This window comes from Tinamus guttatus, unplaced genomic scaffold (genome assembly GCF_059628265.1).
Source record: "Tinamus guttatus ecotype Peru unplaced genomic scaffold, ASM5962826v1 Tinamus_guttatus_pri_ptg000650l, whole genome shotgun sequence".
Taxonomy (NCBI): domain Eukaryota; kingdom Metazoa; phylum Chordata; class Aves; order Tinamiformes; family Tinamidae; genus Tinamus; species Tinamus guttatus.
The window spans coordinates 794,602-822,539 of record NW_028289184.1 but is presented as its reverse complement, the minus strand read 5'-3'; the positions used below and the strand labels follow the sequence as shown (position 1 = coordinate 822,539).

Below are 27,938 nucleotides of genomic sequence, written 5' to 3'. Positions count from 1 at the left end.
GCCGCGGCCGCTCCGGGCACTGCGAGGCGAGCGGAGCCATGGGGGGGTCACGGCGGCCATGGGGCGCGAGGACACAGGAACACGGGGGCGGGGCTAGAGCACTCGGCTCCTCCCCCCGCCGCCCTAGCTCCGCCCCGCCGCGCGTTTCCGCGCGATGGGTCCCGCTCGCGCGCCGTAGCGCGGCGGGGAGGGCGGGGCAAGGCTGACGCCGTCACGTGGGCGGGGAGGCGGGCGGCGATTGGCGGCGCGCGGGTGACGCGGCGGGCGCGGCGCGCGGAGGCGGCGGGACCATGAGCGGTGCGCGGCGCCGCGAGGAGCCGCTGCTGCCGCCGCACTCGCACTCGCACGCGGTGCCCAACGGCGGCGCCGCGCCGCGCGCCTCCGCCTGGAGCAAGGCCCTGCGCAGCGACTCCGCCTGGCACGACAAGGTGGCGCCCGGGGCAGGCCCGCGGGAGCGCCTGGGGCCGCGGCCCTGCGAAACCGGCCGGCGTCCAAAGGCCGCCGGTTCTGTCCATGCGCCCGGACGCGCGTCCCCGCGGGCGGCTGGAGGGCCGCGGCTGGAGGGCCCCGGCCGGGCCTTCCGCCCGCGGCGGCAGCGGAGTGGGAGGGCCGTGCGCACCCCGCGGCAGCTTGGGCGGGTTAGCGAGCACGGCCCTGCCCGGCCCCTTTCCAGAGGGTGTTCGTGGTGCCAGACCGCCCCTCCGCAATGGGACCGGGCCCTGGTCGGCTCCTGCCCGTCCCAGGGCACAGCGGGGTGGTCGGTTGGAAGGGCAAAATGTGCAGGGTGGAGGAGGAAGCTTCGTCGTGAGTTAAATAAAACTCGTCCTTGCTCCCAATGAAGCTTCTTTCTGCTCTGAATCTGTATTCATAAATGCAGATTTATATATATATGGATACATTCGCATATACATGAATACATATATAAATACATAAATAAACTATACTTATGTAGTTTAGTTAGATATAACTAAAAAAACAGAACAAAGTGGTCAGACTTTTCACTTGTTAATTGTATGATGCCTTTAAAAATACAGCAAATGCAGTAATTTTTATTTTATTCACTTATTTATTTTTGTGCTTTGTCTCTCCAGGATGAGTTTTTAGATGTGATCTACTGGTTCCGTCAGATCATCGCCGTGATTTTGGGCATCATCTGGGGCGTAGTTCCGCTGAAGGGGTTCGTGGGCATAGCAATGTAAGCTCTATTTTCTTTCCTGTTTCATCTATTTTCTCTGCATTTTTTTTCTGATGGTTTTAAAGCTGAGTTACACCCAGCGGAGCGTCTGGTGAGCACGTCTTGCCGTGCTTGTCTTGCCATGCTTGTCTTGCCGTGCTGGAGCGTTTGGTGAGCGCGTTGCCTCGTGCAGCCCCGCAGTGCCGCTCCCGGAGGCAGCCCCGCTCCCCTGGCTAGTGCTGGCAAATGCCATGCAAATTCATGACACTGCTCACTGGAGGTACTGGTCGCTCTTCTCGCCTCGCTGGGGTTGAGGGCCGGGGGAGGATGTGAGGGAGGCTCTTGTTCCTCGCTTCGTTGTTAGGTAATAGGTGCTGACTTGTTCCTTCTGCAGGGGGAGCTCAGTGACAGGCCAGGGTGTGCAAACACGCCAGCAGTAACATTAATAAAACACACAGCAACGGTCCAGCCACCGCAGGGTGGACTGTGAGGTGCAGAATTCCCTCGAAATAGGTAGTGGTGCTTCCTTGGAAACCAATGATGTCCAGCAGTTTCTTCTGTTTGTGCTGCAATCTGGACAAGCTGACCAGCCTTATCCTTGATTGCCATAGTTCCCTGGTTTTGATAAGCAATAGTTCTCATATGTTGAGTGATTGAAGTTTCCAGCTCTCCCATGAAAATATATTATCCATAACCTGGATATAAACGTAATATTCATGTTGGTTTTCAGGGTGCTGCTCAAGTCGTGGGCCAGTGTTTTGCCCGCATGGCTCTGGGGTCGGGTTTGTGGCTCTCTAGTGCTGCCGCTGCCTGGCCTTCTCCTGCAGAACCTATTCCTGACATTCCACAAGATGTGGAAAGAGAAACTCTGTGGATGCAACCTGGTTTTCTCCCAAGTACAGCAGTGCGAGTATCTATGACTGAGTCTAAGCAGTGGGTACACGAGGGTGCATTACTTGGACAAGGACATCATTACTGAGCGTTGGAGGCAGCATCACTCGTGGCGTCTGTGTCACTCCTGTCCCTGAGTGTCAGTCAGGCACAGGCAGACGCGGCTGGGACCCCAAACTGCAGCCCCTGCTCTATCAGCTGCAGTAGTAGGCGGTGGGGTACACTGCTAAACTGCTTCCTGTGGGGCAGTAATAAATGGATTCACTCAACAGACTGCTCCTGCTTCCTACCCCCGAGTGGGAAATTTTGATAAATATGTTTTACATTTCTGGCATAAGAATATAAGGGGACCTAATGCAGCAAGATTTCTGTTATTGGCCTATTTAAGTTGGCATTCACTTATGCTAAAGGCTTGCATGGTAACACAAGCAATGGTTTTGCTGGTATTAGAAGCAAAATTGTGAACATACATCCCCTTTAGGATCTCTTGGAGCTGTTCCCAAGGGCTTAGGCTAATAGTTAAGATAGTAGTGATTGCATCGCTCCCTTTACTCTCCATAGCGTGATGGATTCTTGCTCGTTTGCTCAAGTGTCCTAGCCTAAACACTTTAATGATGTTGAAGTGCCTGGAATGCAGCCCTCCTGTGCCTACTACCCCAGCTCTGAATCCGCTGGAATGGCTCCAGATGTGTGGGTTTCCCACCGGGGCTCCCATCGCCGGTCGTACATGGGTGTTGTCCACTCCGAGCCATTCGAACACCCTTTGCTGATATTAGCACTGTTCCGCCAAATGGCAGGGTGAAATTCCTGAACTGCAGAAGTGGAGCTCGCCAACCTCTCGGGCAGTCCTGGAGCAGCTCTTACTCATAGTGTGGCTGTGACAGAGAAACCAGGGGCGTTCGGCCCCTGCGGGCTGCCCTGTCGTGCCCTTTCCCTTGTCTCTGTGGCCCTTTCCCTCTCCTTGCTGTGCCGCTGTGCTCCATAGGGTGAGTCCCCTCTCCTAGGCTGCCTGCTGAGCTCCCTGCCAGCAGGCTGTGTAGCTGGAAAATCAGCTTGTTTCCTTCTCCTAAATTCTTCTGAGGCAGGAAAGTGGAGGGAGTAGCAGGGAATATCTCTAAGGAAAAAAAAAATGCAGTAGAAAGGGAGATCTAAGCACGTGACTCTCCATGAGTAGCTCTGTGCAAACTGTTCAATCTAAACTGTTCTTATTAATAGGCATATGATGTATATGATAACAATTACTTAGCCATCCATTGAGCTGCCATTGCGCTGCCCTGCAGTTGTAGGTGCCAGGGAAGGTGCCTGGGCATCGCTCGGAGCCGGAGCACCCGGTCAGGCTGCACCATCCCCCAGGAATGTGGGGAACCCTGCAGAAACGGTGGGAGAGGGTGTCTCCCCGCGAGGCCGGATTGGTGGATGCCTGCACTCTTGCTGTGGAAGCTACACTTCCTAATCTCTCTCTTTTTCTCTTTTTTTTCCAGATTCTGCCTCATCAATGCTGGTGTTCTGTACCTCTACTTCAGCAGCTTCCAGCAGATAGATGAGGAGGAGTATGGTGGAACGTGGGAGCTGACAAAGGAAGGGTTCATGACATCATTTGCACTCTTTTTGGTAATGCCTCTTGTTCCCTTTGAGCTGCTCTGCAAATTGGTGTGCTTTCTGCACATAGTCAGGGGAGATATTAACATAATCTAATAAATAGGATTGATAGCAAAGAGAAGCCTCAAATCTGATGACTGCTGGCTGTGAAGTAATAGAGGAGGAGGCAGGAACAGGCAGACACCCTTCTGCACCCACCACATAACTCGTCTGCCTTCCTCTCTGTCACAAATACGCTGCTCCCCAGCTCCAGCTGAGCTCCATCCCGAGCTGTTTGTATCCAGACTGAGCTCGTGTTTGAGTCCTCACATCTCCTCCCTCCACCAAGCTGCTGAACCCACTCCTGATGCAAACGCTCCCGGTTGGGTGCGTGAAGCCTCCCTGGCGGTATTGGGATAACCCCAGCCTCCTTTCCTCTCCGCAGGTTGTTTGGATAATCTTCTATACTGCCATCCACTACGATTGACACAGCCCGCAGCCCCTGCCTGTGGAAGCCGTCTTCAGGAAATCAAGAAGGTTTTAATCAATCCTAGTCTCTAGCGACTGGTGGGAAGGCAGGGGAGGTCAAGCCAACTCCCGGCAGTCCCAGGGCTCCGATCAGCCTGGCCGAGCCCGGCTGCCGCCCTCTCGGTTTTACCCACCTGCTGCTCACTGGAGCTTCTAAAAAGCCATTGACGTTCTCAAAAGTGGTTCAAGACTGTTCAACTTGGGACTCTTCCTGTGACTGTAGCCAGTAACTATGTCCAACTTCTGAATGCTGAAGGTTGAATCTGGTAATTTAATGTGTGTATGGCCTCTGTTTGAGATCTGTCATTAAATCCGCACTTGTCTTCCATCGTTGTCCTTCAAAAAACAGTTTTAAAAAGCAGCTATGAGGCACTTAGGAGGAGGGCCCTGCAGCATCCCGGATGAGTTCAGTGGCTGCCTCCAAAACCTTCTGAAGTGATCAGGTCTGGTTTGATTAAACAGACTGTGTTGTCACCATTTCTAAGATTTCTCTTTTGTTTTACTTGCTTTCTCACCCGAATTTTCAAATGGTCTTTGCTGAAGATGATTTTTAAGTAATTTTGCTGCGAAGAATTATGATTAACTGTTTAATAAATGTTTAACTTGAAAACAGTATTCAGGAGAAGGCCCGCTGCATTCTGTTAGCCTGACCATTAGCTCGGTTGCTGGAGCTCACTCCGGAGTTCAGGAGTCCTGATGGACAGTCGTTCTGGAGGCAGCCTTCCTAAGGTTAAGCATTTAAAATCTAGAATCATTTTTTAAGATGTTGAATGAAATGAGATTCAGATGAACTTTTTTGAGGAAATGCAGGACACTAAGACACAATTGAGGCAGCTAATATCTTAAAGACAGAATTACTAACTTGGAAATCAGGCATACTCAGTGAAGTGCAAGGTCTCAAAAATGGGAGGTTTTCTTTGACTTGATCACTGGATAGCTGTGTGATGCTCTTTTTTGCGCATCAGTTGGAGGATTTCTCCTTTAGAATATTTTTAAAGACATGTCTTTCAGGAGTTGTTGCTGCAAAACACGCACAGTGCCACCCGCTTGTTGTCAGAGGACCTTGTGGTCTACTTGCTGCGTAGGCCTTGCTTTTCTAAGCTCACACACCCAGAAGAGTCCTAATCTACAGTTGCCTTATAGGGAGGTTTTCAGACTTTTAATAGGCCCTTGCTGAAACTCCATGTTGCTTCCAAGTTACTGGAAGCCTCATGTCTGGCTCTGACATGTGGGTGTGCAAAGCTGGGGATCTTAATCACTTAAAGTGCTGAGCTGAGGCTCCGGAATCAGCCACCCCAGTAGCTCTCCAGCCTCATCAAGGCAGATTATCTGTTCAGTGTGAGAAAAACAGTTGCCTCTTAGGTCCTTGGTTTGCTCATGGAAGAGTAATAGCAGCTTCTGCTACGTGTGAGTTGCCAAGTAAATTTTCTCAAACTGAAACTTCTCTATTTGTTCCTCTCCAGCCCCAAATCTGTTCGACTTTTCAATTTGATCTTTTTTTCCTGTTCTGTCAGCTGAAAGCATTAATTTTCCATGAGAATTACAATGTCTGCTCTTTCTAGGTCACCCTTTGCTACTGGCATCACTTTGCCCCTTCACTGTCCCCAGCCATCAGTGAAATCATTGTAGACTTGCAATGCTGTAATAAACATCACCTGGATAACCACTGTGCGGTTCCTGTATCCTCTGTTTTTCTGTATCCTCTGAAATTTTGCAAAATGTTGATGGGGGGGATTCTTTCAAGAGTTTGACTTTTTGTAAATGGCAGCCAGCAGCTCTGTGGGATTCCCTGGTCTCTTGTCATGCTGCAGGTTTTAATCTCGCCCTTTCAGAAGGGGACAGAGAGCATTTTCAGTGGGAGCAATAACCAAAGTTTAAGTCCATGCTTTGGTGGTTAACCAGGGATGCCAAGCGTTGCATCTCTGGAAGCTGTTCTGCTCTTTCAGCAGACCCACTGCTGCATCGCAGAGCGCAATTTGCACAGTGTTAATAGTGCAAAACGACAGCAAGTTGCTTGCCTGCCTTTGTGCTTTATTCCTGCCTTGCCTCCAGTCCTACCTGTTGAGTTTCTTGGGTTTTTTTCATGGTTTTCTACAGTTGGGCAGACTGGAAGCTGAGGCAGAGCCTGAGTGATTTGTGGTGAGAAGGACTGTGACATGGCAAGGACATCTGGTCCTCTGCGCCTCTCTAGGGCTCCTGGTAGGGAGGTGGTGAGTTCAGCTGCCACTTTTAGCCCCCCAGGCTTTCTGTTTCATGGAGTTTCTCAATGGTTTGAAGCAGGTTTCTCCAGCTCTGGTGCCAAGAGACCTGAAGCTGAGGCAGCTGCCCTCGAGGAACCGAGGCCAAGGGAACGCGGCAGCCTGCAGAGTGGAGCTAAGCACCTCACAGAGGTGAGTGCTGTGAAAACAAGGGGCTTTTGCAGAGAAGAGATTGATGGGGGATTGTCCAGGAGAGAGCATGAAGATGAATGCAAGGAGGGAAAAGAGCAGCAGCTGGCAGGTTTAGGGACTGCAGTGAAGGGAGCAGTAGATTTGTGCGGCATCTCTGTGCTTAGCACTTCTGCTGAATGGACCTGCTTGCTCCGCGCTCTCCGGAACGGCAGGGAACTTGGGCACGGGCTGGTGGGAGTCTCTGCGCTGTGGAGCAGAGAGTTGGGGAGAACAGGGCCTCTCCAGGCTGGGGGAAGGATCTGTGCAGCCAGAGTGGCCCACGGTGCCTGGGCTGTGGGCAAAAAGCAGCAGGTCCCCGGCAGGAGGGAGAGGGGAGGATATTCCCTAGCCCAGTCTCACCGAGGGGAGAGAGGAAAGTGTTCTGGCACGGAATGGGCAGGGAAGGTCTTTGTGCTCTCCTAGTCTCCCTTGGACTTCAAACACAAAGTTAAGGCTTTAACGTGAGTTGTTTCTCCTGTTAAAGGGAAAAGCCAAGGTGCAGATGCAAATACGTGCTAGGACTTGGCGAGGGGAAGCTGCATCGCGTGTCTCGGCAACAGCAGGTGTCAGGCAGCCCCGGGGCAGCTCTGCAGTTCTGCGCTGTATGAGCACGCAGCACACTGTGGATTTATCACCTGTGCTTGCAGCTCGGCGAGGGAGTTCTGCTGGTGTTGCTGATCTACAGCAGCACTTGGGATATCCTCAAAGTGGTGCTCGCTGTGGCTGGGAGCTCATCCCTGGGGCCTCAGAGCCTCTGCTCGCTCTGGCATCTCTGGATTTTCCCTACGTGACTTCCAAGCTTGCCAAGGCTGCACTGTCAGCTTGCCGGGATTCATGTGCAGAGAGGTGACAGAGCCGATGGTTTTGGTAAAAAAACACAAGAACAGCTGGAGTCTAGAAAAGTGAAGAAGTGGGAAGCAGAGCCGTGCCTTTGAGCACTGTGAAATCCTGCGTAGATGCCATAGGTGGAGGTGGCGTCTGCTGAGGCCTCGTGGGACAGCGCTGTGTTTGATTATGCTCCTAAGGACCTTTAACGTCAAGGATGTCATTTACTGCGACCAAATGAATGGAGCGCAGTGTGCACAGAGCTCCTGGGCTTGAGAGAGACACGGTGGGAGGGGAGGGACCACCTGGAATTCAGGATGCGGGACCGGAGAGACGTGAAAATGGAGCAGGCTGAAACTGGCTGGTAAAAGCCGAATTACCCTCCTGTGAGGACTCAGTTATTGACTGGCGGTGCCCACCGTGCCCTCCGACTGCTGGAGTGGATGCACAAGACCTTCCCCTGCCAAGCAAAGCTCAGTTTGCATCTCCCGTCATTACAGCACACCCAGTTAGTTAGCAGCGTCTCGCGGAGCCCTAGCTAGAGACAAGCAAGGGGCACTGACTGGCTCGCTGCAGGATGAGAAAACAGGATGTGTGCGTCACCTCTTCAGAGCCAAAGAGCCCAGCACCCAACATGCTGCTTCCAAAAGCCACGGATGTCCGGGATACATAGGGCAAAGAATGAATTTTGGGATCTGGCAGCCAAATGAACAGGTGGCATGTGCCAAGCTGAAAGGGAAACAGCCCCATTCCAACACTGGTGCAGAGGGGGGAAGTAATTTCTGCAAACCCAAAGCACTTTATTCAATCCAGAATCAAACACTCTCTTGCTCTCAGTTATTTTACCGATATTTTTTGGAAGAAGTCTCAGAGGAAAAAAAACATTTGAGTTGAGACATTTTGGCCATCCTGGCTTCAGAAATGTCAGTGAAAAATATTTAGACAGTGTCCCCCCTTCCCGAAGCTGAAGTCTTTACCAGGGATGATTGCTGATCATGGATTTCATGGAAAACCCAATGTGCAAAGGAGGCTACCTCACGGGTAACACATTGGGGCAAGCCAGGGAGTGAGCAGAGGGGCTGTCTACCAACCACCACCAGCCTTCGGGGCTGTGAAGGAGGGCTCTGTCACCACCACGCTGCTACCAGCAGACTGCTCCTCTGGGCTGTGCGTGGAGAGAGCAGCCCGCCTTGTCCCCAGGCTGTCCCCAAGTGCATAGGTCTGTGGGCTGTCCCACGGAGGGGACAGCAGGATGGACCTCGTGTCCTCCGCTCCTCTGCCCTTCCCGACGCGCCGTTCCCACAACACGCGGCCAGCCCTGAGGTCACTGTCACCCACGCAAGGCTGGGGGGGAGGACGAGCAGCCCCAGGGCAGCGCCCGTGGCAGGGAGCCCTGGGCTGGCTGTCCACACTGCTCCCTGTGTCCCCTTGGCCGGTCCCTGGGGAGCTGGTGCACAAAGGATGCAGGTTTTGCTCCCTCTTCTCTGTCCCCTCCTCCAAATTCAGAGTCCCCTTTTGGTATTTGCCATCCTGTGCTAAAGCTGCCTTGCAGCAGGGTGTCCCCTTGCCCAAAGCAGGGGTCAGGCCAGCCAGAGGACAGGACAGATGTCCTCTGTATGGCCACACTACCCTGCTCCCCTCCTCCTTATCCTGGCCAGGAAACTCTACGGCAGCATGAGGCGATGCCCACAGCCACGGAAAATCTTCTTGGCAGGAGCGAGCAAACTGGCTTGCTTTCCCAGCGCAGGGGATCTCTGGGCAGAGGGACACCCATGGTGGCAGGTGACATTTATTTGTTTTCCTGGAAAAAAAATAAGAGAAAAAGTTAGCCGCCAAAACACAATGTTTTGCAACAGTCGCAGCAGTGCCCACTGCAGCTAAACTTTCCCGGCACCAGAAGGGGATTCGGGGTTGGAAGCAGAGGGCTCAGCAGCGGGGGTGGTTGCTGGCCCAGGCTGGGACACCGGGATGCGCCTGGGAGCTCCCGGTTGTGGAGAGGGGGGTCTCGGGCGCAGAGCGCCGGGACGCGGTGCAGCAGGAGGGCTGTGCGGCGCCGGGAGGGCCGCTTGCCCTGCGCCGCAGCCCGCGGCCGCCCCGAGTCCCGCGGAGCCGCCGCGGCAGCGCCGGGCTGTGCCGGCCCGCTCAGGTCCGCTGCCCGCGGCGGAGGCGGCGCGCGGGCCCGCCGGCTTCCGGTGCTCCCAGCCGCGCGCGGGGCCGGCATGGCGCTGGCGGAGCGGGAGGCCGCCCCGCAGAGCGGCCTGGGCGCCTACTCGCCCGTGGACTACATGAGCATCACGAGCTTCCCCCGCCTGCCCGAGGAGGAGGCGGCGGGCGACGCGGGCCTGCGCTCCCGCAAGGACGAGGACGCCTTCCTGGGCGAGCAGGACACGGGTGAGGGGGCAGGCGGCCGCCGAGCCCCGCATGCCCCGGCCTCCCCGCGCATCCCGGCCTCCCGGCGCATCCCAGCCCGCCTGCATGCCCCGGCCTCCCACCATGTCCTGGCCTCCCGGCGCATCCCAACCCCCTGGCATGCCCCGGCCTCCTCTCGCATCCTGGCCTCCCCGCGCATCCCTCCCTCAGAGCCGCCGTCCCGGTTTCCCACGGTGGCTCCCGGCTACCCGGCCTCCCGGTGCCGCAGCTGGCGGCCCTGCTCCACGGGCAGCAGCATGCGGGGCTCGGGCACCGGCGCGTCGCGGAGCAGGAGAGCCCCGTGCGAGCCCACCCCACGGCCCTTCCCTGCCCCGTCCCACCACGGGGTCCCCAGGGAATTCGCAGAGCCACGGCCGGGCTGTGGCCTGCGAGCACGGAGGTCCCCGCGAGGGCTCCTCCGGGAAGGACAACGCGGAGCTGCGGGACGAGGCAGCCGCCACAGCCCTGCTGGCCCCGGGAAGCGTCTCCTTTCCACGTTAGGCCTCGGGGCTCCCCTGGAGCCGCATCCGTGTCTGTCCCTCATTTCCCGCATCACCACCACATTGCAGACGTTGTCACCACACACACCGTGTTGCTCATCTGTCTGTCCTGGCCACATGCTCCGGGGGTCTGCGTGGTGCCTTCTCCTCAGCTTTGGTGCCTTATTCCATGAGAAGGAGCTCCCGCCTCCTCCTTTTCCCTGCCCGACCCCTCATTAAATTTGCTGGGACCTGGCGGGAATCACAGGCACCAGAGCTGATCTGGAAGTTGGGCACTAGCTGCAGAAACAAGGAGGTTTTGTTCATGCCTAGTGGTCTTTCCTGTCAAATACACAGCTTTAATAAAATCAGGTGTTCCTTTTAATTGCCTGTTTTTAATTAATGTTTCTTTGTGAATCACCCAGAGTCACATTTTTCTCCTTTCCATTTTGATTTTTCTCAGGTAACGTAGCTTTTCCCTGTGTTACCATCCCCCAGGAAGCCTCCACAACACAAAACTGAACCTTGCACTTTTAACAGCCTGTAGGTTATCCTAGTGTGACGCTGTTGGTTGTAATTCACTGCCGCAAGGATTAATTCATCCAGAAGCCTCCTCCTCTTCCTGCGCTGGTGATGGATGCTCGGAACATGCTTCTGCTCCAGGCTCTTTGCCAAAGGAGCAGGGTTTGGTTCTGTGGACCGATGGCTCCACGGTCTGAGATCGAACACACACAGCTCCCAAGGCTGTTGTATTGCCCCCAGGCAGATGTTTGGCCAAGCCCAAAGCCTGTATTTGAACAGGTCCCACTTGTACCTTGTCCTTCACCTCGTCCTATCTGTCTGTAAAGTTTCCATCATTCATTCTCATCCTGTTCCATTCCAACCCCCTCATGACAAGAGCCAAGAAGCAAAGCGTCCTCGTGATGTGGTTTCATGGGAGCAGGTCTTTCAGAAGCACAAGGCCTCTTACACCTCACAGGAAGCCCAAGCAATTATATGCCGCCTTGCCTGTGCAAGTCTTCTGCGGGGCAGGAGGGGCTCCAGCTCTGTGTCATCTCCCCACGTGCTCAAGAGCTGCCTCCCTCCTGCTGCCACATGCTGCTTGGAGAGCCGCACTCATACAGCACGATGTGCCTGTGGTGAACAAGCCTTCCATGCTTCTTCATCGCATCACCTGCCAAACCAAAAGGGGTGGGAGGCCAGGACTTTGCTTCCTGCCACATGGAAGATTCCCTTGAATAGAACAGACAGCTGGACAGAGGCCCCCATTCTGGTGCTCTTGGTTGTGGGGAGAAGCCTTCTGAAGAGCCAGATGGTCCCGGATAGCAGCGTCCTCTTGAGCCTGCAAGAAGCTCTGGTCTCTCTGCCCACCCCCTCAGCATTTCTAGCACTGAGGTGTCTCTGGTGCCTCAAAGTGCCCCTTCCCACATGGAACCAGGCTTCCTTCCCGGCCTTGCATGGAAATAGCACTTGGCGGCTTGTCTTTCAAGGACGACTTGTGGTTTCCGCACAGGTGTCCAAGCGTGAGCAGCTTCCAAGAGCCCAAGCGACTCGCCCAAGGCCTTGCAGGAAGTCTGGCAGAGGGGAAGGGCAGCACAAGGCTCCTGTGTCCCTCTCCCACCGCTGCTCTCCAGGTGGTTCAAAACCATCCCAGGCTCCCAGGGATGAGTTGTGCTGCCCTCCTGCCATGAGGTGCTGTGGGAGCCTAAGGCGGAGCAGGCGGATGCCGTCCTGGGAGGCTGCTGAAGGAGCCAGCACCGTTCTGACCCCATTTCCCCGCTGCCAGTGCAACTGGAAGGGGAAATGTGCCCACAGCAGCGAGTGCCGGGGCTTTGCATGACGCCCCTGGCCGATGGCATCCACTGCCAGTCACGGTCCTCACTGCAGACCCCTCAGCCTGCCACGTCCAACAGGCCTGGGCTCCCCTCGGTGCCTGCACGCCCAGGCCTTGCTCCTCAGACCCCAGCAGCCTGGAGGGGCTCTGGGGCGCTGAGCGCGGCCGTGCTCAGAGCTCCGGGCTGGGAAGCTGAGCCCTTCCCAGCACCGCTCCTGAGCCTCTGCAGCATGGATGGGATTGGAGTCACCTTAAAGGGACACCCTGACTGTAGGGACTTGCTTCAAGTTACAGCATTGCTAAAATTAAAACTAATTAATTCATCATTAAAACTCCCTGCCTGGCCCTCAAGAACTGCGCAAGGTCTGAGCAAGACCCCAAGGTTTTTAATGGTGTGACAAGGACATGTCTGGCAGCCCCCCAGGAGATGCTGCCGGCTGAGGAGATTGAGAGGCCAGGGAGGTTATTGGTGCTGGGGGGTTCCATCTGCTCCTGCTCGCTTGGTTGCCAAACCCAGAAAACGTCCCCAGGACGGGCAGGGCGTGCAGTGAGTGTCCCTGCTGCCCCGCGCGCGCACCAACACTCCGAGAGCTGCAGCCCTTTCCTTACCCCTGCGCGAGGGCTCTCCTCACTGGCAGTTGGACCCTCAACCTCGTTGTTTGCAGGTGAAGCCCCAGCAGGCACCTGGCAGGGATGAGCACGTCCCCTCCTGCACCCCAGGGCTGCGAACCTGGAGTTGTCCCTGCAGCATCGTGTGCTTCACATCACTGTGCGCAGGCAGTGCCTGCTCAGCAGGCAGCCTTGAAAGCAACAGCTGAAGCCAGAGGGAGATCTGAGATACATCCCAGAGCAAAACAGAGGCTTTTTGTCACCCTGAGCTCTGCCTGCTGTCCCACGGCTGCCTGGCATGGGGAAGCCAAGACCTCCTTCCGCTGCATTTGCCGTCCCCAGGGCTGTGAGTTCAGCAAGCAGCTTGATTTCACAGTGGGCCTGGTCAGCTGGAGGACATGAGAAGTTCAGGCAAAGCCTTTCTGGCCATGCAACCTGGTGGAGCTCCTGAGACCCTCCAGCACGCAGGTTTGCTCTTCTCTGCCTCTGCTTTGTCACAGCGGTGTTTCCTGTGCCTGGGTGGCAGCTTCTGCTTTGAGTCTGTTTTGCTCAGGTGCTCCAGCTCAAGCAGAGTCTCCAGTAAGGCTGCTGGACTTCGCTTTTTGTCTTAATCTCCTTTTCTTCTTTTCTGCTGCATTTCTGAGAACTGTTAGCAAGCTGGTTCTCTGCAAGAAACAAAGGAGCAGCAGTTGCAGGTCCATTGCTGAAGGCTGTTGAATTGACTGAAACGGAGCAAAATTCAGGTTCCTTACCCTTCTTTGGGGAAAAAGTAATCTTGGAATAACTAGCACGAAAGGAAGGGAAGAGTAAAATAACCCAAAGCAGCATGTGAGCCAGAAAGTCTATTGAGAGCTCGGATCAATAGGGAAGGTAATAGCCGCACTGGAAGCAGCACAGTGTAATGTTAGTGCAGGGTAAACACTGCAATAAGAACCCGGTGTTGCTCAATTAACTAACACTTGTTTTTACCCTCTGCCCACAAGATCCAGACTCCTTCCTGAAGTCCGCTCGCCTGCAGCGCCTGCCCTCGTCCTCCTCGGAGATGGGCAGCCAGGACGTGTCCCCTCTCCGGGAGACTAGCAAGGACCCTTTCTCCGGGGACTGCAGCTGCCGGCAGGACGGGCTCACTGTCATCATCACCGCCTGCCTCACCTTTGCTACGGGCGTCACCGTGGCCTTGATCATGCAGATCTATTTTGGGGACCCCCAGGTAAGGCACAACAGTGGCTTTGCAGCTTGCCCTGTGCTTTGGCTCTGAAAGCAGCAGAGTCACGCGGGGCTCTGCGCTCCGGCACCGCGCTGGGGCTGCAAGCAGCAGAGCCCGGAGAGTTTGGGGTAGCGCAGGGTGGAACACGGAGACCCGCTGAGATCCACAGATCCAGCTGTGACTAGAGGCAGATGTGAAGGTTTTCAGAGAGCAACTTTCATTTAAGGAGACATCTTCCATATATCTCCACTTGCAGAAATTTACGGATCTGTCTGTCAGGGCCCATCTCAGAGAGTATCTGTTTCCACCCAGAATCGGGCAGGGGAATGTCTGAAAGCAGAGCAGAACCTCCAGCTAACGCTCCCCAAGGGCCAGTGCAGACTTACAGAGCAAAGGGAGCAGAGTGAGAGGGCTGTGCATTCCTCAGAGGAAATATGCTACAGAAACATGCTACCTGAGAAGCAGTATAGCCTAAGAACATCACGGGAGCACCCAGCAGACACAGCGCTCCTCACCACATGCCACCTGGCAGGGCAGATCTGGCTCCAGGTCCAGACACAGAAATAAAGGGCTTTGCTGATTTCATTTTTTCTTCCCTTACTGAGATGCAAATACAAGTGTTGGCAGAGGAGCGGCTTGTCCTTTTGTATGTCTGTCTGGGGCAACTGAGAGGACCCCGAGTTATCCTGCCAGAGACACTGTGCTGTGATGCAGCTGCCGGGAGGGACGCTTCTGCCCGCCAGCCTGCCACGTCCATTGCATCTTAGCCATATCCATTGCATCTTAGGCATGTTCATCAAGCCTTAGCACTTCCCGAGGCCACCCCAGCTCGTGCCAAGAGTCAGCAGTCAGGGCTTGAGAATTAACTTGGCTAAAAATGAATCTGTTTTTTAACTTCATGCACACTGGTGCTGGCACAAAGAAAGGGTGAGAACAAGTCATGACTGCATTAGGCAGATGGGACTGTCATTTTTTTTAGCTGCACAAGTATATTCCTCCTTCCAGGGATTGCTTTGCCACGGCAAACCATCCTCCTGTCACCCCTGAAGATTACTCCAGCTCTGCTCTGGGGTTGTTGGAGGATACTGGCAGAACATGACTATGGTCAAATGCTGGCGCACAAAGTGGCCACAGTTCTCCTGGTGTGGATGTAAGATATGTTGCTTCCATCCACATTTGGAAGCACCTGAAACCTCAGGCCAGGACCAGCCTTGACTCTGGCAAACAGGAGCCCAGCAGCTGGCCTCATAACAACTACTGCGACACTGGCCCCATCCCACGGACCATCCCACAGAGCCAGGCTGGGCCCTGGGCGCCCTGGCCCTGTCTCAGGCCTTGCTGCTCTCTCTTCTCCCGGCAGATCTTCCACAAGGGCGCAGTGGTGACGGACGCCGCGCGCTGCACGGCCCTGGGCATCGAGGTGCTCAACAAGAAGGGCTCCTCGGTGGACGCAGCCATCGCCTCGGCCCTCTGCGCGGGCGTCGTCAACCCCCACACGTCCGGGCTCGGCGGGTAGGTATGGGCTGCGTCCCCGCGGGCCCCCGAGCCTCATGGTGCTGCCTGTCGTTGGCCTCGTGCAGACTGTTTCCCTGTAAGTGCAGATTTGCCCTTCTCCTAGCCCGAGGCCTTGCATCAGGACGTGTCCACAGCAAGTCCAGCCCCTGCAGAAGGAAGGCGGGTGAGCCCCAGAGCAGCAAGTCCTTCTGCCCCACTCTCCACAGCTGCTGTGGCCGGCCACAACCACGTCTCCTACTATGTCAGTGCAGAGGTGGCCCCGCTCGGGGCCCGCTTGTGCCTTCATATCCTCCTTAAGAGAATGAGGAAGCCCTGAGTCAGCAGAGGCTGAACCAACCTCGCAGCAAGACAGAGAGATCCGTAGCCAGGCCCCACTGAGAGCAATCACGAGCCTGCTTTAGCGAGCAACAACTAATCCGAGCCTTAGGCTCAATCATGTAGAAGAAGGGGACCACAGGCTGCCTGAAACTCTATGCAGTCGTGCCAGGGAGCTTGCAGCACCCAGGCTCATGGGACCCCAGGACCAACATTTTTAGAGATCAGAAGGTGCCCTCTACAAGCTTTGCTCCTTGTGCAACAGAAGAGGGAGATGCAATTCTGGCTCCAAGCTGGCACGGGGAGGGTGAGGGAGGTGGGCATGGGATGAGGGTGCTGTGTGGGGCTGGCGAGCCCTCAGCCTCGCCTCCCTGCTGCTCCAGTGCTGGCCTCCTGCTCTGGGAATCACCTGAGATGCCCGTTCTCAGCCCTCCAGGAAGTGTCAGGAGCGTTGCATAAAACCCTGTCACCTGATAGCAGCTCCAAGCTGAAGTGAAGATTGTTCGGTTGTAAGCAACACCACCCACCATCCCCACATTGTTGCAAAATTGTTTGGATTAGAAAGAAAATCCCTCATAGTCCCAGCCCCAAAGTGGAACAGACCAGTGGCCCTGCTGGCCAGGCTGGTGGGAATTGATCCAGCCTCAATTGCTGACTCATTGCCATGGACAACCTTGTTCAGACCCTCGGTCACCCTGAAGAGGTCCCTTCACTGCTCTGGAAGCAGCCGAGACCTGAACAAGGACAGACTTTCCTCTTACCCTGCTGCTGCCCCAGACCACGTCTGGGCCACTGCTGTGCAGAGAGCAGCCAAGAGGGGCCCTGCACCCCAGGTGACACCTTGGCTTGCGGTGATGCACTGAGCCTGACTGCGTCGCGCAGGGGGACAGCCAGGATGGGCAGCACGGCCTTTCCTTGCTAACGGGCTGGGAGTCCTGGATCTCTAAAGGGAGATGAGCAACTTGCTGCCATGCCCCCCTTTGCCTGTGTTATTCTGGGTTGTATGGTAGCATGCTTGTTCCTATGGGGCTTGGCTAATCCCAGCATCTCTCTGCAGGGGTGGGGTGATGCTGGTCCATGACATCCGTAAGAACAAAAGTGAGGTGATTGATTTCCGCGAAGTGGCTCCCCTGGGCATCCCCGAGGAGGAAGGTCTGCAGAAAGCCTTGGACACCAGGGTGAGCAGCAGTGTCAGGACGGGTTTCTCTTCTGCAGCTGTAGCTGGCTGAGGTCTCCAGGTCTCCCCTCTTCTCCACGTCCACATTCCACCCTGACACCCAGCTGAGGGGAGGAGCAGCCTGGGGAAAGCCATCAGCTGGGGGACCCCGAGCCAGAAGACACCATTCGCAGGCAGACGTTAGCACAGCTCAGACTGCCTTACAGCCAACCTCCTCACAGCCAGGACGCCTGGGCTACATCTCCCCTGATAACGCCCTTCCTGTGCGCACTGTGTCTGTTGGGCACTAGGAGATGGGGGAAACCTCATTGCCACATTCCCAGAGGCATCAGGAGGCATCTTCTCTGCTGAAAGATCCCAAGCCCTGAGCACCCAAGGAGGCCCAGGGCAATACTGCATCTCTCCTGAAACGCCTGAAGCTTGCAGGCCTCCGGCGAGTCCACAGGCCCAGCAGAGCCTGGGAAGTGAGGCAACCATCTCCCTGCAGCAGGGAGATACCAGAAGAACAAGACTCCTGGCAGGGAGCAGAAGTCCTGTGTTGCTCTGCTATGTTATTTCTCTTGATTTCATTGGGTTGATGTAAGGAATGAACTTCTCTTTCTTCCTGAAGACCATTATTCCTTAATTTAATGTGTTACTATGGACCCTAGCCTCTTCCCCTCTCCTAAAGACCATGCAAGCATCTTCCATATGAGCATGACTCACATCTCCTTTCTGTCAATTCTTTGACTTGCAACTGGGGGACTTTGACTTGCAACTGGATGTCCTTACAGTATGGAAATTGTACTCTTCCTTTTTGTCCTTCCTTCTTTTACAGCCAGGTCTCCTTGTGGGGGTGCCCGGCATGATACAGGGAATGCACCAGGCACACCAGTTATACGGCAGGTAAGACGAGTTGGCTGCTGCAGACAGGCCTGGTGGTCGGACCATTTGTGCTCCGTGGTCCTTGTGGGGCAACTGGGAGCGCGTGACCTCTTGCCATTGGACCACAGGCTCATCTATCAGTCACAACCATTAGCTAAAGAGTGCCTGGAGGTAAATGTATGATATTTTTTGTTTGTTTTATTTAAAAGAAAGAATTTGTTTTTGTCAGGTTTTCTTGATTTTTGCTAATGAGTTGAAAAGTGAAGAATACCTAACATAGGGGGTTTCCATCTTATCTCTCATTCTTTTTCCTTCTTTTCTTCAGTAAGAAAAGAAAGCTGATTACAACTGAAAAATGAACCACAACTTAAAAAGGGATAGTTTTCAGCTTTAATTTTATCCAAAAAGCAAAAATTTTTGCAAACATTTCCAGCAAGTGAGAGGGAGAGTTTGAATGGCTTGCTTGGGGTTACAGTCTGACTCAAAATTTTACCTCAGAGATGCCCCCTCTCGTGTCTTTTCATTGATGTTTCTCTCTGGGGCACGTGGTGGATTGCTGAGATTATCTGGGTGAGAAGAAATAACCCCACCAGAAGCTCAGAGCTCCTTTAGGTGGCCCGGGCTGCAGCTGGCCCACAGGCTGGCATGGCAGGAGCCTCGGTAGAGCAGCGCTGAGCCCCGAGCTTGCCCCCACAACTGGGGTTGCCACACTGCATACCCTTCCAGGACAGAAGGTTTCACCCTGTTTTCTTCTTTGGCAGACTCCCGTGGTCTGAGCTGCTGGGCCTTGTTGCTGGTGTTGCCCAGGATGGGTTCAATGTCACGCATGACCTGGGTGAGTAAATGACGGGGAGCCAAGGGTCCATACTCAGTATGAAGCAGCCCATGGCCATTGCACTGACGAGGGAGGAGAGAGCTGGTGACGTGTGGCAGGAGGTGGGTGGTTATTTGATGGAAACTAGGACTCTTCCAGCTTGGAAACAGATGGTGTCAAGAGCTGAGCAAGGCGAGAGGAGGCCGTGATGACAAGAAAACAGGAGCCCTTTCCAAGAGGTCAGGGCACAGCAGACCAAGGCAGGCAGCCAGGGCTGGCCAGGAACAGCTCTCTGCTCCTAACAGCTACAGCCTGGACTCTGCTCTAGCACTGAGAGGAGAGGGCTGCCATGCCAGCTCTGCTGCAGGCTCGCCACACAGCTTTGGAAGATCCTTGTTTCCCCTTTCCCGCACTCCCTGCCACCTCAGGCTTGCAATGTGTGCAATACAAGAGCTCGGCAGCGAGTTGAGCACTTAGGTTCCTTTCAAGCTGTAACGGGAGCATGACCCAGCTGCCCTGCGATCAACTCTCTCATTTGGAAATAGGTGCCAGATAGCAGCAACTCCCAGAGCTCCCCATCAGGCACACAGTGACTACCGTAGCATGCAAGCTAATGGTCCCCTGGGCTGTCTGGACATCCCTGAGATACAGCTCTTCCCCCTCCTTGTTCGCAGCCAAAGCTGTAAGTGAACTGAAGGACGTGAACTACTCCAACAAATTTCGGGAGACCTTCCTGCCAGATGGGCAGCCCTTGCTGCCAGGCATGTTCGTGAGGCGGCCGGACCTTGCGGCTCTGCTGGAGATGCTGGGAGCAGAGGGAGCATCAGCTTTCTACAGTGGCAACTTGACACAGGAGATCATCTCTGAGGTGAGCCATGTCTGTCCTTCTCTCTGCTCCAGCCCATGGCATAGCACAGAAGAGCCTAGGAAGGTGCTACCTGCCTTACCACCTGCTTAACATGGGAAAAGCACCTTGAAATAAGACATAGCCATAGCAACCTTGGGGTTGCTTTCAGAAGCCTGTTTTTGTTCACCTGGGCTGCCAGGAGGAGTGCCTCAATGCTGCTTGCTCAGTGTGATCTACTTTGCTCTCCTGCTCAGGTCCACAGCTATGGAGGAGTCCTGGTGGAGGAGGACTTCAGTAACTACAGCGTCGTGGTGGAGAATCCCGTGCACACAGTGTATCGAGGTAACGAGCGCGGCCTGACCCACACGGGGAGGATTCCTTCCTGGCAGCAGGTGGTAGCAGCACCTGCCAAGCTAGGGCCACCCTGAGCAGTTTCTAAAAAGATCGAAGCTCTCCTGAGCTCTGCAGCAGTGTCTGCTGAAGCGCCTGCCCGTGAGTTTCCTGCCAGTGTCTGTCGGCACTGATGCATCATCGGCAGTTTGGGAGGTTTTTGAGCACCTGAAATGGGCCTTTTTTACCCCTTGACAGTGACTGATGGTGTTTTGCTATAACGTTACTGCCCAAAGAAGCAACATGAATACATGCTTAGGCCTTACTTATATCTAAGTTAGGCAATGGACTAGGGCCTACATCTGCAGTTGATCTGCAAAGGGGAAAAACCTGCTTTATGCAGAAAGTTTTCTCAATGACATTCTTTTATCAAAACTGCTGTATTTATTATTATTATTATTATTTTATTACTATTATTATATTTATTATTATTTATTATTATTATGTATTATGCACTGCTGATACCTGTAATGCTACAAACCCTTTTGGTCTCCATTTACCCATACTGCAGCCAACCAGCCAACAAACAAGAGCTGAGTTTCAGACACACAAAAATAAACCCTATTTCAGCTTTCTTTATTCATCAAAAAGAAACAGAATGACACAATATGAAGGTTTGGGGAAAACTTTTTAAAATCATATTGTTTTCCATTATCTCCCCCAGTCTGGAAAGCTTTCCATGTCCTCAAGGAGAATCACTTATGGGAAAACACTATAATTGGACAGCATCTAGCAAAAGCAGCTTCATTCCTCTCTTCTTCCCTTCCCAGGTCATCTTGTCTTCAGTCCCCCACCTCCACACGCAGGCCCTGCACTAATGACTGCACTGAATATCCTTGAGGGCTTTAACATCACAAACCAAGCATCCAGAGGAAATATGTTGCACTGGATGGCAGAGGTAAGAGCGGGTTAAACCTTTGGCTGAATTTGTTGTGCTGTTGGAGAATGTATTGATTTGTCAGTTGTACAAAAGCGTAGGTGATTCCCAGGGGAGAACAAGCAAGTAGAGCGCTGAGGTGTAAAGCTGAGCTGTCCTGCTGCCTCAGGTACGTGCGGATGCTGGAATCTCCTCCCTAGCTGATCTTTTTCCTGCTCAAGAAGAGTGTACCCAAGAAGAGCAGTGCCTTTTGTCCACATCTTCTACATCATCTCTGCAGAACAATCTCCCAGCAGCTGAGGACAGTCCTCTGTTTCCTTTGCATCTTATTCTACAGCAGCCTGGGCAGCACTAGAGTGATATGAGGGTCCTGGTGGGAGAGTCTGCAGTGCGCGAATGCTGCAGCCAAAAAGCCACAGATGGAGATGACCAAGAAAACTATATTTAAAAAAATATATACATTTTAGCTAACCTCAGGGGTCCAGATCATGATCTAGGCAGTATTTATGTATGTAAATAGCCCTTCTAAACAGCAGCAAGTTTCTGGGAAGACAGGCAAGCGTTCAGTTTTCTGCTCTGTAAGCACAGCTGTGTTTTTAGACATTAACACGTCCACAGCTGGAAGTTTTAAGCAAGCACGTGATCACATGTAGCGGCTGAAAGAAAAATATATGGGGGAAAAAAAAAAAAATCCAAAAGTGCCATTCCCCAAGGTGCCCTGGGACTAACATTTGGGTGACTTACAGTTAGGTGGATGGGTAATGTTAGTTGGTGAGGAGAGTCCTGGTGACTCTGTTTCCAGACAGCAGCACAGCTGAACGACGCAGCCAGGGTGGGTAGGTTGCACTGTTGCTATTAGGAGTATTTCACCTTGCACGTCACATGTACAAATCCTCCCGGATTCATTGGCTCCTCCAGCACACAATTTGCCGTGCAAAACCTGATGGCCTTCTGCCACCATATCCATGCCTTGTGGATCTTTTCACTGAGATACTTCCAGAACCCGGCTATTAGACACTTTGGTTCATAGGCTTTAGGTTGGTACGTGTTGGGAGAAGAGCTATCTTTTACTGTGTGAAGAATATAAAATGGAATTTCCAGGGCCACCTAAATGTTGTTTTTTCTTCCTCTGTTTTCAATTTAGACATTAAAAATAGCCTTGAGCCTAGCTAGCAACTTGGGCGACCCAAGCGATGATGTGTCTGTCACTCATGCTGCTGAAGGCATGCTGAGGTAGGTCTGAGGCTGCCAGGCACATTCATAGCTCTCTGAAACCTGTGGTTTGGATATCATTCCTCAAGTTGTTCTTTTCACAGGGAAAACTTGTGCTTTTTTCTACCTTTTTTTTTCCTGAGAAAGACCAGTCCTTGAGGGTCTTCCTGGGGCTCACTCTTCCAAAGCATCAGAGCCGACCCCAGAAGGCTCTCAGGATTTCCTCACACAGAGGTTTCCTGAAACTAACTCAGTCTTGAGGGTTCCTCCCCCCCTTTCTCACTCCTCTGACTATTGCTTCTCAGCAAGTCAAACAGCTGCCCATGTGGCTGGCTGCGACTACAGTATCTTGCTTTTCTTTCTCCCCACACCTGCAATGGTGCTTGGTGCCTTTACAGTTCACCCAATACCTGAGGAGAGGCCAGGCCTGGGATTTCAGTCTGCCCTTGACCTCAGAGACAGTTTCAGACATGTTTGCTGGCCCAAAGCTGGATTTAGCTCATTCTCCTCTGCACTTAGACCAGTATTCAGGCAGGTTCCTGCACATCTAGTCACTGAGAGCTGAGTTCATCACCACAGATAATGCCAGGGAGGTCTATGGCAGTTCCTCTCTGTGCTGAGTGAAATATCTCGTTTCCTTCCATCTGATAATCCAGAGGAGCTCCCTCTGCTCAATATGAGCCCTTTCAGGGAGCCACTTCCCGTAGCATGCAGGTACACCCCGACCAAGAGAGCAGGAGATGTTCAGCTTTCTGAGTTCATCACTTTCTTTCCTCTTTGCCGCCCCTCATCACCGAAGTAAATCAGAAGCTAATACCCTGCGGCAGCTGATTAACGACTCGCAGTCCTTCTCCTCTGACCCCCGCATGCCTCACTTCTCCATGGAGAGCGGACCAGCTGCCAGCCAGGTCCTCGTCATGGGACCTGATGATTTCATTGTTGCAGCTGTAAGGTAAAGGATTTACTTCTCCCCATAAAGGGTTCAGAGGGAGGGAACTACCCCTGGAGCTCAGGAATATGGGTTGTGGGATTCCCCTCAGAATTTAGCCTAGGCCTTCAGGCTGGTAGGATCAGTCCCTGATCTGCTTCTCAAGGAGCCTCAAAGGGTAGGAGGAAATAAGCTTATTATGAGATGTTGTGTTTTCTAGACGAGCTTTGCAGTCCCAGAGGAAATTTTGTATCGATCGTTAAAGTAAAAATGGTTGAAAATCCCTGGGCTACATCAGCAGCACTCGCACATTCCCCAGCTGCTCAAGCGGCAGGGATGTAACGGCAGAATGGGGCACATGGGGCGGAGGTGTGTGGTCCTCAGCAGCTCTCCCTACCTCCCTGCATGGCACAAACATCTCTGGAGCGGCCTGAATCTGCTCCCTAGAGAGGAGCTGACAGCAGAATTCAGAGACTACCTGGGATACGGAGACTGGCATAATCCACCACCTCAATGGCAATCCTTAAACACAGGCGAGGGCTGAGCCTCTGTGGTCCACACGGTTCCTGCCACTAAACACATGGGACCTTCATTATGCATGTCCAGCCATCCCTAAACACTTGCTGAGGATTCTTTGTTGAGACAAAATGGGACAGAAAATTAAAGCATTGAAAGCCCTGAGGTGTACAGAGAATCATTGTGAGGATTCTGATGAAATTCTCTGGGTTTCTTTTCAGTTCTTTGAATCGTCCGTTTGGCAGTGGAATAATAACACCCTCTGGAATCCTCCTGAACAGTCAGATGTTGGACTTCTCTTGGCAAAATAAAACAACGAACCACTCCTTTCCCAGGCTGGTAATGAACAACTTGACAATTTCTTGATTGAATAGCCTTTGCTATTTTTATTAATTGTATTCCCATCTCCAGGCAGTGAGGCTATTTTATGTTTTATTAATAAGCTGGAAAGGGCTACTGATAGAAAAGCTCCTGCTTTTTCATTATATGAGCCACCAAAACGAATTAAAGAGAGGGCTTCATGTGTATCAGTTATCGCCATAAAGCAGCGTGATCAAACAGCATAGTCCAGCAGCACTTTAGAGCAACCACCCTTTTCTGTGCACTTGAATTAAGAAGACATTTTATGGTTTATTCCTCGTATGCTTAAAAGTAATTGACAGTGGAAGAAATGTCTCCGAATCATAGAAAGAAGCTATTGCAGGTGGCTCCTGGTGGCTTGCAATGCTGCCCTGTGGTTCCTTCTTGCCATTCCACTGGCCTGGCGAGCAGGGTGCTGGGAAGTGTTGAACAGCCCGGTGCAGCCTCCGTAAAATGCCCTGGGGAGCAATGGCAGGAAAACTGCCAGATTCATTAACGTCAGAGCACGTTTTCATAGCAGTGTGAATGGTAGCCCTGTAAGAAACAGCACCGCTAGAATCTGCTTGGCTCAAGTGGAAAGAGAAATATGAGTAATTCGAGCAACAGAAAAGCTTTGGTCTGTTTGACTGACTTGTTTTTGCGCCACTTTTTGTCAACTGCAGCAAAACCTCCTGCAGCCTTGGAAACGGCCCCTGTCTTTTCTGCTGCCCACCATCGTGCGGCCGTCGGAGGGGCTGTGCGGGACCTACCTCTGCCTGGGAGGCAGCAACGGGGACAAAGCCTTGAGCAGCATCGTTCAGGTCAGTGCGGGGGGATTCCTTTCCTCCACACGCACTTTCCGTTTCCATCATCCCAGGCGTGGCCTGAAACCGACGGCCACAGGTTTGTCAGTCGGTGCCACCAATCCCCCACACCTAGTTATGCAAGTCTCTAAGAACTGTCACAGAAGGCTGCAGGACACTTCTGGGAATCTAGTCCGATCTCCCTGCTCAATGGGGACTCTAGACCCAGTGCACATTTCCAGGATTTTTGTGTCTAGAAAGCTTCTAAATGACTCCACCACCTCTCTGAACAGCCTGTGCCAGGGCTCTGTCACCCTCAGAGCCAAGAAGTTTTTCCTCAAGTTCAGATGGAATTTCCTGTGTTTCTGTTGGTGCCCATTGCCTCTTTCCTATTGCTTGGCACCACTGTCAGATATTTAATGACGAGTTTACTTTGTTTGCTACAAGAGTTTGCGCCTTTCCTGAAGGTACTGCTCATGGCTCTAGAGGAAAAAGATCTCAACAAACACCACAATGATTTTGTGCCATTGCAATGCCTGTTCAAAGCTCATCTTAAGGATCAATAGGAGAAGAGGAGCTATTTGTATTTAGGGAATTGCAGGAGACTGGCAGTCCTTCAGCCCTTTTCCCCAGGAGAATTTATTTTAGCACGCTCCCGACCCGATTCCTCCCTACTCACAACGCTCTATAAGCTGTTCCTCCTAAATTTGGATTTGCACAGAGGTGAAGTACTTGCCCATAGCTTGACTGTATGCGCAACAGCACCAAATCCTTAAAAAGAAAAGCAAAACTGCAGCTGGCTGCTGTTCGCTTTTACCTCTCGGACGGCTTCAGTTCAGAGCAAAATTAAAGCCAACCATTGCCTCCCAGTGCTCTGTTTGGAGAGATCACACGCTGTTCTTTTGGCTGTAACAAATACCTTTTTGGAGATGACGTCAAGTTCCAGACATACAGCTCCCTCAATTCAGCAGGAACTATGTAACAAAGGGCCCATACGATCCTGAAAAGGTACCATTTTTTTTCCAAGAATAAAATAAACCCAGTATTTCCAGGGTCTCTTTCTACATGCTCTGCAGCCAGTTCACACAGTTAGGTAAATTTTTCAATACTTCTTTGCCTGCTGCATCTGCAGAAGTTGGAGCCAATGATGATAGGGGGCTCAGGAATTTTGTGTCTCATATTCTCATCGCTCTGTTACTATTGGGGATCTTTTATTCTCTTGCAGGTTTTAGTAAACGTTTTAACATTTAACAAGAATCTGAGCGAAAGTTTGTCACTTGGTCGACTTCATCCACAGCTTCAATCCAACACCTTGCAGGTTGACAGTGAGTATGGAAACTGGGGATGGGGCAGCCTTCCCATGCAGCAGGGTTAGAAAAGGGGCAGGATTTCCTTTGCACCCTGCTGCAGAGCGGGGCACGGCCCAGCACCCAGCTCAGCCTCGTCTACACGATGACCCTGTGAGTGCAGAGTGTGTCGGGGCAAACAGAAAGATGCTTCTCCCCAAGAACCTCTCTGTTCCAGTCCACCTCTTGGTAGCAAAACTGCAAAACTGGCAGCAGGTTTGTCCTTAAAACCTATGCCCAACCCTCCACCCAGAATGATCTTTATAAACAGCAGCCAGGCACCGCCAGCTCCACTAGTGCCCTCGCCACAGAGGCTCTTTCAGTTGCCTTCCGCCACCGTTTCGATTTCTACCCAGCCGGAGAAGGTAAAGCTCCTGAGCTGGCTTTTTGCCTGGCAGTGCTCACATCCCCACCAGTGCTGACACGCCGGAAGCCGAACTTCCAGCCCTGCTCCCTGGTATTGAAAGCCTTGGGCTAGCTGGCATTTTCACAAAGGTCCATGTGGTAGCAGAGTGCAACCATAAGCGAAATTTGGTTCTCCTTTCAGATAAAATAGCCTCAGTTTCTAGACCTTGCCACTTCAGAGGAAAATCTAAAGACATATTTTGAGTGTGACCCACAGGCTTGCAGATTAGAATTAAATTAAAACAAAATAATTAATTTTATTTAATTATTCAAACCAATTTAAAAAATGAAAGGCTCAAAAGCATTTGTAGATCCATTTTTTGTATTTGGATATTTGGCATCAACAAAGCATTCTGTTGATATGGAAATTATAAATTCAAAATTCTGTTCATATGAAAATAACAAAATACCAAATAAAATAAACAAAGTAAAAGCAGAAGAGCAATAAACCTAAGGTAGATGGCTGAAAGAATGAGAATTGCATGAACGAGGAGTTGGGAGGCTTGTCATATTTTAATTCAATTTTTCATTTGGCAACTTGTTTTACTATCCTTTCTTTGGAGCTGCCTTGCACCTTATTCGATTAATGTTTATTAATGCTGTTTTTTTGCAACATAACCCTTCAGAACAGGGACTATCTTCTGTTCTGTGAATAGAAAAATGAAAATAGATGTCAACAACATTTTCCCCTTTTTCCAAAGAGGAGGATCTTGCACATCTTTAGGTAATCTTCTGGACCCCTTATTTTCCCCCACCACACAAAGGCTTCTTTGCTGCTGAGTCCTGAATGTCTTCTCCTTAGAGCTAGTGAATGGTGGTTCTCGTTGGCCATCTCCTTGGCTCACCTTAGCTGGGACCTTCTGAAACATTTTCAGGCAGTTTTCTCCACTCTGGAAATCTCAAAGGAGCTAAGAGAAAATTTTCTATCACAGATAAGGTGATTTCAGTTACAAGCTCCTCTTTTAAAAACCCTACAGGTGAATTTCCTCAAGAAGATATTGAACTGCTTGAAGCCAGGGGCCACCAAGTGGATAAAGTCAAAGTGGTCTCCCTAGTTCACGGGGCCAGGAGAACCAACAGTTTCATCATTGGCCTGAAGGACCCCCGGAGCGTGGATGCTGCAGGGGCCACGATACTGTAGCAACTCCCCGACAGTGTCTCCGCTGAACCAGGCTCCAGACAAATCAACAGAGGTGATGTGCATGTTCCCCAACGGCCCCAGAGCAGGACCGTTGTGTCGCACTGCTGAGGAGACCCCTGCACTCCCCACCCTGGGCAGCACAGGAGTGGCGAGGAGAGCAAACACAGAGCCCTCCGATTTTTCTTTTCCAATAACTGAGTTCAAGGAGCTCAGTCATTGTTACAGAAACGCAGGGCATACACTTCTCTTTTGGCAGTCCTGTTAATAACTTCACTCATTCCAAAAGCCCAGTTTTAGTTAGCATCTTAATTTTAAGGAGCAGGAACACTTGCAAAGGAAGCAGTGACGGGAACAAGGAGCTGCTGATGCTACTGTGAACCTCATTTCTTCCCCAGATTTATCCTTTGCCTCTTGCAGAGGTCAATAATTAATACAGCCAGACTAAGGTAGTGCTTGCAGGGCCTGAGGGTGGAATATCAGGGAGTC

The 27,938-nt window shown here is 52.5% G+C and overlaps 2 protein-coding genes across 2 annotated transcripts; both read left to right on the top strand.

The window, feature by feature from the left end:
* Positions 1-290: 290 nt before the first annotated feature.
* On the top strand, positions 291-4,207 carry RAB5IF (RAB5 interacting factor). The gene is made up of 4 exons (XM_088536035.1): positions 291-428; positions 1,092-1,195; positions 3,547-3,676; positions 4,089-4,207. The coding sequence occupies exons 1-4, from the start codon at positions 291-293 to the stop codon at positions 4,128-4,130; spliced, it is 414 nt and encodes a 137-aa protein (XP_088392161.1). The 3' UTR covers positions 4,131-4,207.
* Positions 4,208-9,644: 5,437 nt separating this feature from the next.
* On the top strand, positions 9,645-27,468 carry GGT7 (gamma-glutamyltransferase 7). Its single transcript, XM_088536070.1, has 15 exons — positions 9,645-9,816; positions 13,740-13,966; positions 15,324-15,475; positions 16,851-16,971; positions 17,788-17,855; positions 18,596-18,669; positions 19,323-19,516; positions 19,750-19,837; positions 20,656-20,783; positions 21,907-21,995; positions 22,774-22,926; positions 23,640-23,757; positions 24,441-24,578; positions 25,786-25,885; positions 27,289-27,468. Exons 1-15 carry the CDS (start codon positions 9,645-9,647, stop codon positions 27,450-27,452), a joined length of 1,986 nt encoding a protein of 661 aa, XP_088392196.1. The 3' UTR covers positions 27,453-27,468.
* The last annotated feature ends 470 nt before the right edge of the window (positions 27,469-27,938 follow it).